Here is a 12,434-nt window from a genome sequence, read left to right as displayed (position 1 = left end):
TCAGTTTGACAGCAGGTCTGTCTCTGTGTCTGTCTCTGTGTCTGTCTCTGTGTCTATCTCTGTGTCTATCTATCTTGCCTGGTCCAGACAGGCCCAAACTTTAACAGGCAAGGGGACGTAACAGGGAAGTGGTAGGAGAGAGAGAGAGAGGCAGGCGAGGGGGTAGGAAGGAGAGAGGGGGAGTTCTGATGTGCCCCAGTGACGTCCCGAAGGCAAGTGGGCACCGTGAAGTTGGGTAGTGTCCCAGCGGCCCAGCGAGCTCCACCCGGGGCCTCATCAGTGCCCTGACAGTGAATCTCTGTTGTCACACAGAGGCAGGCTGCAGCCAGTGAGAGCTGCCACTTGCAGCAGAGGTGACAATGGTGCAGGATTGGCCGGGATCCGCGGGTTGCCCTGGCATGACTGGCACCTAGCAGTCAGGCTCCCATCTCTTGTGACAGGGTGTCACTCCCGCACTCGTCTGTCCACGCTGAGTGACAGAGTCAGGGCCATAACCCCGCCCTGGCAACGGCCCCAGCAACAGCACCCTGACCACCCGCCCCCTTACTCTCTGATCCCCTCTCTCCACCTCTCTCTGTCCCTGTCTGTAGCAGAATAACATAATAATCCAGAATATCACTGTATCAGCACTGGATAGATGCATACTCTACATTCACAAGAACATAAATACTCACTCTCTTCTCTCTCTCATCGACATGAGTTACTTTTAAAGCACACATGCACACTCGCACCATGTTGCTGTTCATGGAAACATACAGTGCCTTTAGAAAGTAGTCACACCCCTTGACTTTTTCCACATTTTGTTGTGTTACGGCCTGAATTAAGCCTTTCTTAAATTGTGATTTTTTTTTGTCACCTGCCTACACACAATACCCCATAATATCAAAGTGGAATTATGTTTTTAGAAATGTTTACAAATTAACTAATAAATGAAAAGCTGAAATTTATTGAGTCAGTAAGTATTCAACCCCTTCGTTATGAAAGCCTAAATAAGTTCAGGAGTAAAGATTTGCTTAACAAGTCACATAAGTTGCATGGACTCACTCTGTGTGCAATAATAGTGTTTAACATTATTTTACATTTTAAATGACTACCTCATCTATGTACCCCACACATACAATTATCTGTAAGGTCCCTCAGTCGAGCAGTGAATTTCAAACACAGATTCAACCGCAAATACCAGGGAGGTTTTCCAATGCCTCACATAGAAGGGCACCTATTGGTAGATGGGTAACATTTTTAAAAAGCAGATATTGAATATCCTTTCAAGCATGGTAACGTTATTACTTACACTTTGGGGTAGGCCGTCATTGTAAATAAGAATTTGTTATTAACTGACTTGCCTAGTTAAATAAATGTTAAATGTAAAAAAATATATTAAAAAATAAATAACATTGGATGGTGTATCACCATGAGGCCAGTTACAGAGTTTAATGGCTGTGATAGGAGAAAACTGAGGATTGATCAACAACATTATAGTTACTCCACAATACTAACCTAATTGACAGAGTGAAAAGAAGGAAGCCTGTACAGAATAAAAAATATTCCAAAACATGCATCCTGTTTGCAACAAGGCACTAAAGTAATACTGCAAAGAATGTGGCAAAGCAATTCACTTTTTGTTCTGAATACAAAGTGCTATGTTTGTGGCAAAAACATAGTGGTGGCTGCATCATGTTATGGGAATGCTTGTAGTTGTTAAGGACTGGGTAGTTTTTCAGGATAAAAAAGAAACGGAATGGAGCTAAGCACAGGCAACATCCTAGAGGAAAGCCTGTCTCAGTCTAATTTCCGACAGACACTGGGAGAGGAATTCACCTTTCAGCAGGACAATAACCTAAAACATAAGGCCAAATCGACACTGGAGTTGCTTACCAAGAAGACAGTGAATGTTCCTGAGTGGCCGAGTTACAGTTTTGACTTAAATCTACTTGAAAATCTATGGCAAGACCTAAATATGGCTTTCTAGCAATGCTCAACAACCAATTTGACAGAGCTTGAAGAATTTTGAAAATAATAATGGGAAAATATTGTACAATATCGGGTATGCAAAGCTCTTAGAGAATTACCCAGGAGACTCACATTTGTAATCACTGACAAAGGTGAATCTAACATGTACAGACTCAGGGGTGTGAATATTTACTTGTATGTAAATGAGATGTTTCTGTATTTCATCTTCAATAAATTTGCAAACATTTCTAAAAACATGTTTTTACTTTGTCATTAAGGGGTATTGTATGTTGATGGGTGAGATGTTTTTTTAAATCCATTTATAATTCCGTCTGTAACGCAACAGAATATGGAATAAGTCAAGGGGGATGAATACTTTCTGAAGGCACTGTACATTGTTACAGTCTCTCCACCAGCCATGAACCGAGCTTGAACCAGCCCCTCTTCCCCTGGCTTGGCCACTTCATTCATCTAATTATAATGTGATTATCCTTGTATACCCACTCACACTCACACACATTACTGAAAAGAGGTTCAAGAGTGGGCAACACAGCTGTCACTTACCCCTCCCATACTCTCTCTCACACACACACACACACGTTTACTAATGCATATACACACACACATACACAGATTGTTTTCCCATATGCCTATCTTGACCAGCATCTGGTGACCATTTATGCCTGGTTATTGGCTCATTAACCTATTAATCCCGGTTGGTTATCACGAACAAGTGGTCCAATGCCTGGGTTAGTGAAAATGTGTCATCTGTGAGAGTTGAAGCACAATGGGGTTAAGGACAACTGATAAGATATTATGCTCTCTTTTTTATTTACCTGGTATTCTACAATTGTAGTTACATAGTAATTACTAAGCAGTTTACCAATTCTATTACATTTCTGGGGTCCCTGTACTCATTGGTATTATGCATTATTGTGAGAAGTACCAGGTAAATGGCAGCTGGAGTAGTACTATGAATAAAATGTACAGTAACTAATAGTAGCACTCTGTCCCCTCTCTTTGTGGTGCAGGTGAGCCAGTATACCTTTGCCATGTGCAGCTACAGAGAGAAGAAGGCAGAGCCTGTGGAGCTGCTCACACTGGACGGCTACACTGTAGACTACACCGACCCTCAGCCAGGTAACACACAACTGGGGCTGTAAAACAATAAAAAAATGCAATCGGGTTCACCAATGGATTGTTGTAATTAATCACAATGAATCGCTAATTCAGAATTTGCTGAATTTGAGCTGTAATTTAAGATTACAGCTCAATATTGATTGATTTTGTCCCAAGTAACGGTTAGCAAAATCATTTAATTTGACAAAGGACACTTTCTTTAACCTCAATGTCAAATTGTTTTGACATCACTGATGTTTTTGATTATATATTTTGGATGTTTTTAGTTTATTTTGACCGCTTTCAGACAAACTGCGATTTAATCATGATAAACAAAAAATGGTGTACTAAAATTACAAAACGTTAGCTTGAGTTAGCCTGAGCCTTGACATAATCAGTTAAGACCCAGATTGTCACGGTTGTCGTATGATGAAGGAGCAGACCAAAGCGCAGCGTGTGTATCATTCCACATTTTGTTTATTAAACTGTGAAACTATGCAATACATACAAATAAACTAAAGAACAACAATCCGTGACGAAGAGGTGAAACATACACTAACTCAAAAACAATCTCCCACAAACCCAGGTGGGAAAAACTACTTAAGTATGATCTCCAATTAGAGACAACGATATCCAGCTGCCTCTAATTGGAGATCATCCCAAAAAACAACAACATAGAAATACAAAAACTAGAACATAACATAACATAGAAAATCTAAACTAGAAGAAAAAAAACTGTCACGCCCTGACCTACTCTACCATAGAAAATAACAGCTTTCTATGGTCAGGACGTGACACAGATGCAGACACAGGAGGCAGACAGTATGAGTCTCAGAGTTTATTATAATACAAGGGACAGGCAAATGCTAAATCAAGGCAGGTAAAGAGTTGTAATCCAAATCAGAGTCAGGCAGGTACAGGATGGCAGGCAAGATTAGGGTCAGGACAGGCAGAAAGGTTAGAACTGGGAAGACTAATCAAATCAAATTTTATTGGTGACATACATGTTATTGCCGGTGTAGTGAAATGCTTGTGCTTCTAGCTCCGACAGTGCAGTAATATCTAACAAGTAATATCGAACAAATTACACAACATATACCTAGTACACACAAATCTAAGTAGGAATAAATTAAGACTATATACATATGGACGAGCGTTGTCAGAGCAGAACTGACTAAGATACAGTAGAATATTATAGAAAAAAGAACAGTATATACATATGAGTTGAGTAATGCAAGATATGTAAACATTATTAAAGTGACTAGTGTTCCATTCCTTAAAGTGGCCAGTGATTCCTAGTCTATGCCTATAGGCAGCAGCCTCTAATGTGCTAGTGATGGCTGTTTAACAGTCTGATAGCCTTGAAATAGAAGCTGGTTTTCAGTCTCTCGGCCCCAGCTTTGATGCACCTGTACTGACCTCGCCTTCTGGATGATAACGAGGTGAACAGGCAGTGGCTCAGGTGGTTGATGTCCTTGATGATCTTTTTGGCCTTCCTGTGACATCGGGTGCTGTAGGTGTTCTGGAGGGCGGATAGTTTGCCCCCGGGTAATGCGTTGGGCAGACCGCACCACCCTCTGGAGAGCCTTACGGTTGCGGGCGGTGCAGTTGCCGTACCAGGCGGTGATACAGCTTGACAGGATGCTTTCAATTGTGCATCTGTAACATTTTGTGAGGGTTTTAGGTGACAAGACAAATTTCTTCTGCCTCCTGAGGTTGAAGAGGCTCTGTTGAGCCTTCTTCACCACACTGTCTGTGTGGGTGGTTAATTTCAGTTTGTCAGTGATGTGTATACCAAGGAACTTGAAGCTTTCCACCTTCTCCACTGCAGTCCCGTCGATGTAGATAGGGGGGTGCACCCTCTGCTGTTTCCTGAAGTCCACGATCATCTCCTTTGTTTTGTTGACGTTGAGTGAGAGGTTATTTTCCAGGCACCACACTCCCAGAGCCCTCACCTCCTCCCTGTAGGCTGTCTCGTCGCTGTTGGTAATCAAGCCTACTATTGTTGTGTCGTCTGCAAACTTGATGATTGAGTTGGAGGCATGCTTGGCCACGCAGTCATGGGTGAACAGGGAGTACAGGATGGGGCTGAGTACGCACTCTTGTGGGGCCCCAGTGTTGAGGATCAGCGGAGTGGAGGTGATGATTTCCTACCTTAAACAACCTGGGGGCGGCCCATCAGGAAGTCCAGGACACAGTTGCACAGGGCAGGGTTAAGACCCAGGGCCTCGAGCTTGATGAGCTTGGAGGGTACTATGGTGTTGAATGCTGAGCAATAGTCAATAAACAACATTCTTACATAGGTATTCCTCCTGTCCAGATGGGATAGGGCAGTGTGCAGAGTGATGACGATTGCATCGTTTGTGGATCTATTGGGGTGGTAAGCAAATTGAAGTGGGTCTAGGGTGGCAGGTAAGGTAGAGGTGATATGATCCTTGACTAGTCTCTCAAAGCACTTCATGATGACAGGTGAGTGCTATGGGGCTATAGTCATTAAGTTCAGTTACCTTTTCCTTATTGGGTACAGGTGCAATGGTGGCCATCCTGAAGTATGTGGGGACAGCAGACTGGGATAGGGAGAGATTGAATATGCCCGAAAACACACCAGCCAGCTGGTCTGCACATGCTCTGAGGACGCAGCTAGGGATGTCGTCTGGACCAGCAACCTTGCGAGGGTTAACACATTTAAATGTGTTACTCACATCGGCCACGGAGAAGGAGAGCCCACAGTCCTTGGTAGCAGGCTGCGTCAGTGGCTCTGTGTTATCCTCAAAGTGTGCGAAGAATGTGTTTAGCCTGTCTGGAAGCAAGATGTTGGTCTCGGCGACGTGGCTGGTTTTCCTTTAGTAGTCCATGATTGTCTGTAGTCCCTAACACATACGTCTCGTGTCTGAGCCGTTGAATTGCGACTCCACTTTATCTCTATACTGACGTTTGGCTTATTTGATTGCTTTGCGGAGTGAATAACTACACCGTTTATATTCTGCCATATTACCAGTTGCCATTGTTAAATGCAGTGGTTTGCGCTTTCAGTTTCGCGCGAATGCTACCATCTATCCATGGTTTCTGGTTAGGGTAGGTTTTAATAGTCACAGTGGGTACTACATCTCCTATACACTTCCTTATGAACTCAGTCACCGTTTCCGCGTATGCGTCTAGATTATTTTCGCAAGCTACCCGGAACATATCCCAGTCCACATGATCAAAACAATCCTGAAGAGTGGATTCTGATTGGTCGGACCAGCATTGAATAGTACAAAGCACGGGCACTTCCTGTTTGAGTTTCTGCCTATAGGACGGGAGGAGGAAGATGGAGTCGTGATCTGATCTGCCGAAGGGAGAGCAGGGGGAGGGCATCCCGGAAGTTTGAAAAGCAATGGTCGAGAGTCTTAGTAGTGCGAGTAGGACAGTCAATATGTTGATAGAATTTTGGATGCCTAGTCCTCAGATTTGCTTTCTTAAAATCCCCAGCTAAAATAAATGCAGACTCAGGATATGTGGTTTCCAGTTTGCATAAAGTCCAGTGAAGGTTGTTGAGGGCCGTCGAGGTTTCGGCTGGAGGTGGGATGTAAACGTCCGTGGCGATGACGGAGGAGAATTCTCTTGGGAGATAATATAATAGCCTTGTGTAGTCTTAACATTCTGTATACTCCCCTTGTCCTAACAGGCTGACTACACCGCTCGCGTCGCGTGCGCAAGCGTTGCAAAATAAATTTAGAAATCTATATTATTCACGCACCAACGAGTGTCTGCGTTGCCAAGGGCTAAAATAGAAGTCATTTCTATTTCTGACGCAGATCGCGCTGCAAGTCCTGCCTCTCCCATCTCCTCATTGGTTTATAGAAGCAGGTACCCACGTGCCATCTCTTCATTGGTTAAACCTACGTGGGTGACTGAAGATGAACGAGGTCAGTGGTGGTAATGCACCTCATTTATGAAAGTTGCCAATCACAATATAAAGTCAAGAGAAGAAAAGGCCTGGAAGGATGAGCGATGACTAGAAATGATTCGGTTGACCGTTTTATGTGTGAATTAATTGGTGGAGTAGAGGACCTTGTGCATTTCAGGTAAAATAACAACTCAATGTTTATATCCCAGGACAAATTAGCTAGCAACAGCAAGCTAAATTGCCATAAATGTTTAATGCTTTTCGACCTGTCCCCAAATTAATATAATTGGTTCAGAGTTTGTTTTGATATTTTAACCTGAGTGTCGTGATCGCGTTTGGTGTGGGGGGACAAAATACATTTACGCACGATGGAGCGCGCACGATGGAGCATGGGTTTGGGTTTGGGTTCCGTGTAAGGGTAAAAAATGACCCGCCTTCATTAAACCCCTAAAATAAAGCAGCTTAATTGAATTTTAAACCCCAAATCTATTTTGCATGAAGAAACAACCTGTCATTCATCAGAAACTTTGTGAATATCTGGGTTTTCCCTCTTCACAACACAGAAAGACAGCACTCGTTTTTATTACAACACACCTGTCATAATTGTTTTCTTTGCTAAAGTTGAGGTTTATTATTATTATTATTATTATTATTATTATTGCTAAAGGTACTGCATAGATGTAAACATACATTTTTTTAGCAAGAGATAGCACTTGTATAGTCTAAGAAGGTAGCAGAAATGTGCAGAAAGTAGTTTTGAATGCATTTTATTGAAGGGAAACAATAAGTCTTGAACTTTTTTGGCAACATAGTGATATATTCCTATATACTGTACAATGAGGAATTCAACTACAAAATACTAGTCTTCTCCCATTTATTTAGCCATTGCCCTCACCCACAAGGTGTATCAACAACAACAATAAATAAGAATAAAATAAGTTAATAAATACAAAACAAATTGTGAAGAACATAAATCAATCAACTCTAGTTAGCACATGTAGGACAGTATGCAAGTGTGTGTGCATGGACTTTGCAGATGTATTTCTCACATGTGCAGCACATAGTATTTGTTTTATAGTCCTTCTTTGGGGGGCAGAATTGGCATCTCCTCCTCTTGCCTGCCCCAGCTGCAGCCTCAGGTGGATCAGGGCAAGATTCAGCCCCCTGAACACAAGCGCTGCAGAGGCTGCTGTGTGCGGGAGGCGCTCCCTTCTTTGAATGTGTGGAGTTACAAGTGCCTTTCCCAGCTGCTCCAGGAACACCCTCCTCTTGTTCTGCTTATCAGGCATCCAGGTAGGGTTGATCTTGTTCCATATCACAAAGGCATTGTAAGAGGACACATCAATGATGTTATGAAAGATGACCAGGGGCCAGCCGGCAGTCTTCCTCCTGCAGATGTAAGTTCCAATCACCTTGTTCAGGTTGTCCACACCTCCTTTGTTATGGTTGTAGTCCAGGAAGATGGCTGGCTTCCTGTTCTCACGATCACTGATCTCAGCCGTTTTGTCCACATTCTTCTTCCTCTTTGGGAGGTAAGAAACTAGAGTGGCGGTGGTGAAGGCAAACTTTAATGAGAAGGTCTCTCTCCCCCTTGTTGCGAGGAGTGCAGGGGGGAGCTCAGGCTTCTTCTTTCTGACTGTGCCAACCATGGTGATCTTCCTCTTCAGGAGATGCTGGCTGAGTTCAATCAGTAGCACACATAATCTAATTTTCTGTATGTGTGTGTAAATTATTTTATAACTGCCTGGTCAAAAATGACCCTAAGACAGTCTTTGTACCCTGGTGGTGTACAGCTTTCATGGAAATATGAACAAAGGCGATGTTTCGCTTTTTATAATTTTGGGGTCACTCTAGGAAAAGTAATACAATTTCAAGTTGAAAAAATATAATTTAGTGGGTTTTCTCTGCTGTTAAACATAGTGGCGGGTCATTTTTTTACCCTTAGGCCAACACAAGGGTTTTAATTGCGAGGTATTCTATGTTCGGGTGGACAAAATTACTTGAGTTCCTCTATGTTAATAGAATTACACCGAGTCGCTAACCTTCTGCTTCCGGGAGAGATATTTATTCCGGTCTGCACAATGTACTGAGAATCCTGCAGGCTTTACTGATTCCGACAGAGAATCCATGTTTCCGTGAAACAAAGTATGTTACAGGCCCTGATGTCTCTCTGGAAAGAAATCCTTGCTCTAAGCTCATCAACTTTATTATCCAAAGACTGAACATTAGCGAGTAATATACTCAGAAGCAGTGGGTGGTGTGCGCGCTTCCTAAGTCGAACCAGCTGGCCGCCTCGAGTGCCTCTCCTCCGCCGACAATGTTTTGGGTCGGCCTCTGGAATAAGTTAAATTTGTCTGGGAAGAGTGAACAAAGGATCTGCTCCATGGAAGTCATATTCCTGGTCGTAATGCTGGTAGTTCTGGTGAGTTACCGCCGTTCTAATATCCAATAGTTCTTCCCGGCTGTACAGTAATGGCACAAAACATTTCCTGAGCTAATAATGTAAAAAATAGAACATTAAAAAACTAAATACTGCAAAGTTTTCTAAGACCTAGTCGTGATGCTGCCATCTTAGGAAAACCAAAACTAAAGCACAGGGAACACGCTGGTAGGACTTGACAGGGCAAGACAAACTGGCAACAGACAAAGAGAAAATGCAGTTATATATACGTAGGGGATAATGAGGGGAGATGGGAGACACCTGGTGGGGGTGGAGACAAGCACAAAAACAGGTGAAATAGATCAGGGTGTGACAGATTAACTCTGACAGCCCTACCCACAAAACATGCACATGACCCTCAGGCAGGTAAGATAATCACAATCTGGCTTTACAGTGCAAATAAAGTATTTGTGTCCTACATTAATAACCACCAACCATTTGTTCTCTTGGGAATTTAGCCTGTGCAAATATAAGTCAGATACCTTTTCTGGAGATAACTACCTTGAATCACTACTTGTTACAACAGTACTTGTGCTACTGTGGTTGTCTCACCTAGCTATCTTAAGATGAATGCACATAGTGTAAGTCGCTTTGGATAAAACCGTCTGCTAAATGACTAAAATGTAAATGACTACCAGGGCCTAAATATATGGCACTGGTATGTACCAGTAGCACTAGCCCTACGAACAGTGCTAACAGTGATTTATTCCTTAGGTTTGGAAGGTGGGAGGACCTTCTTCAACGCAGTGAAGGAGGGCGACACTGTGATCTTTGCCAGTGATGACGAGCAGGACCGTATCCTGTGGGTCCAGGCCATGTACCGGGCCACGGGCCAGTCCCACAAGCCCATCCCCCCCACCCAGGTCCAGAAACTCAACAACAGAGCCGGGTCTGCACCCCAGCTAGATGCACCCATCTCCCAGTTCTGTAAGTGTCGGCCCCTGTTGTGCCCACGAGGCCCACCACGCTCTCACTGTTTCAGCTTCACGAAGAACTACAGTACCCAGCAAACTGCCACCCCAATATACACTGCTGTTATGTCTAACCTAACTCTATATCTATCGAGATACAGATTTCGTTGGACTTCTTTTCGAGGTGACCTGTTTTGTTGTATTTTTTTCTCTTCACATGACACAAGTGTGTATTTTAAATGTGTGGGTCTTATCCTGGATGCCAGTTGGTTAAAATCTTATTCCAGCCGGTGTCTATTCCACAAGTTTCCACCGGCTAAAGCTATGATTTTGAAGTGCCTATTTACTCTATTCTATCTCACTGCACAATCCACTGTCTCACTGGAATTTGGTTTCCAACAGTGGATATTTGTATAAACATTGCTGTCTGTCTCTGCGACATTTTGCAACATTGTTTCAATATTGAAATTCGACCTCCAGCTGTCCCACAGTAATGAACGTGTCAGGACAAGACAGGCAGACGGCTTTTCTCTGCCAGTAGAAGTCATGAATACGCTGGCATAATTTTTATGGATATATACAAAGAGATGCCAATAGAAAACAGGTAAAATAAAATGAAATGCAGCTAGTTTGCAGTCTTTTTCAGCTTCAGTTTAAAGTGATTGTGTTAGCTGTGTTGTTGGCTAGCTCCTCTCAACAACAGCTTACTGACGAGAGAGCACATTTTCTATGCCAGGTGAAATTGTTAGCTCATTGTTATTGATGTATCCAAATAGAAAACAACTTAAACAAACGCAAATGCAGCCACTTTGCTGTTATTCAGGCTGCACTGTTTGACGTGACTGTAAGTTAGCCGTAGTTGGCTAGCTAGCAAGCAAGTGATAAGAACGTTGCCAGCCAGTATGGCAATGGAACATTTCGAATGAGTGACTGGGTCTCGTCCATAGATACAGAACAAAAAGACTGAATGACTGGGTCGCGTTTCTGGCAACCGAACGAATGACCAGTCACTTAAATTTGTGTCCGGGCTGTATCTCGTGGAAGAATGAAATGGTATGAATAAATTCTACAAAATATAGTAACATTTTTTTATAATTATGTCTATCATTATTTGAATATGTTGGTAACCCGTTGTATAAAAGTGATAATGCCCTCGAAGCCGGTGTTTGGAGGATATATTGGCTTGGTTGTTGTTAGGCCCGAGACAAAGTCGAGGGCATTATAACTTAAATGGATGATACGCGCCATTATGGTGGGTACTTATTCTACATATGGATGTGTGTGTGTGTAACAATGTATTTCATCTAACCCGAAGCAACCACAGTGCAGTGTCTACATCAATATGGAGGAGAGAGAACACTTCTCCCTAACTTTTTTATTTTTCCCTTCGTTCTACTATCATCACCAAATGTTATTTTTCATCAGTACGCTCTCCTATTCCATATTTGTTATCACATGAGCTCTCTTCTCTATCTGTATCTATTAGTTTCACTATATATCTATATTAATCTCTTTATAGTTGAGCCTTTCGTCTTTTTTGATTACTGTTTCTCTTCCCCTGTGTCCCGTTATATCAGTTGTTTACCAGTGTTATGAGCTATTTCCCTCACTTTCTTTCTCTCTGCCTTGGTCTCTGTCTCTGTCTCTGCCTCTCTCTCTCGCTTTGTGTGTGTCCCTGGTCCCTAGCCCAGCTGCTGTAGGTCAGATCTCTGTGTCTGCTCTCTGTCTTTAAGTCTCTCTGGTTTGGTCCTTCTTACCCCGCTATCTCGTAGCTGGATTCAAGGGTAAGTGCTCCCCGTTGCTGGCGCAGCTTAGATAATCCACACTGATTATCTGACCAAAGCAATGTGCTCTCCTCCCTGTCTTCCTCCTCTTCTTTTGTTTAGTCTCTCCCTCTATTCAAGTCTTTATCTTATCTCTGTCTTAGACCACTCTAGAAAACATTTATTTTGATTCTGTTTGATTCTTTTAGGATTCACTTATATCCTTACCAGACTAGGATGCATGTAACTCTGATTTAGTTTGGTTTGCTTTGGTGAAACTATCTGCATATTTGCCTCTCTCTTCTCTTCTCTTTTCTTCTCTCTCTCTCTCAGCAACTTAATTGAACATTAATGCCCCTCTT

General features: G+C 42.7%; 1 protein-coding gene across 6 annotated transcripts in view; it reads left to right on the top strand.

Annotated features, from left to right (window-relative positions):
* Positions 1 to 12,434, top strand: part of cadpsa (Ca2+-dependent activator protein for secretion a) — a 151,862-nt gene that overhangs the window by 65,358 nt on the left and 74,070 nt on the right. For all 6 annotated transcript variants that reach the window (XM_014133444.2, XM_045691769.1, XM_014133438.2 and 3 more), the window contains 2 exons: positions 2,982 to 3,090; positions 10,113 to 10,325. In XM_014133444.2, the coding sequence (XP_013988919.2) occupies positions 2,982 to 3,090; positions 10,113 to 10,325 (322 nt within the window). The remainder of the gene's footprint in view (positions 1 to 2,981; positions 3,091 to 10,112; positions 10,326 to 12,434) is intronic.

This window comes from Salmo salar, chromosome ssa12, assembly GCF_905237065.1.
Source record: "Salmo salar chromosome ssa12, Ssal_v3.1, whole genome shotgun sequence".
In the NCBI taxonomy this organism is placed as follows: Eukaryota; Metazoa; Chordata; class Actinopteri; order Salmoniformes; family Salmonidae; genus Salmo; species Salmo salar.
This window is presented reverse-complemented; position numbering and strand designations above follow the sequence as displayed.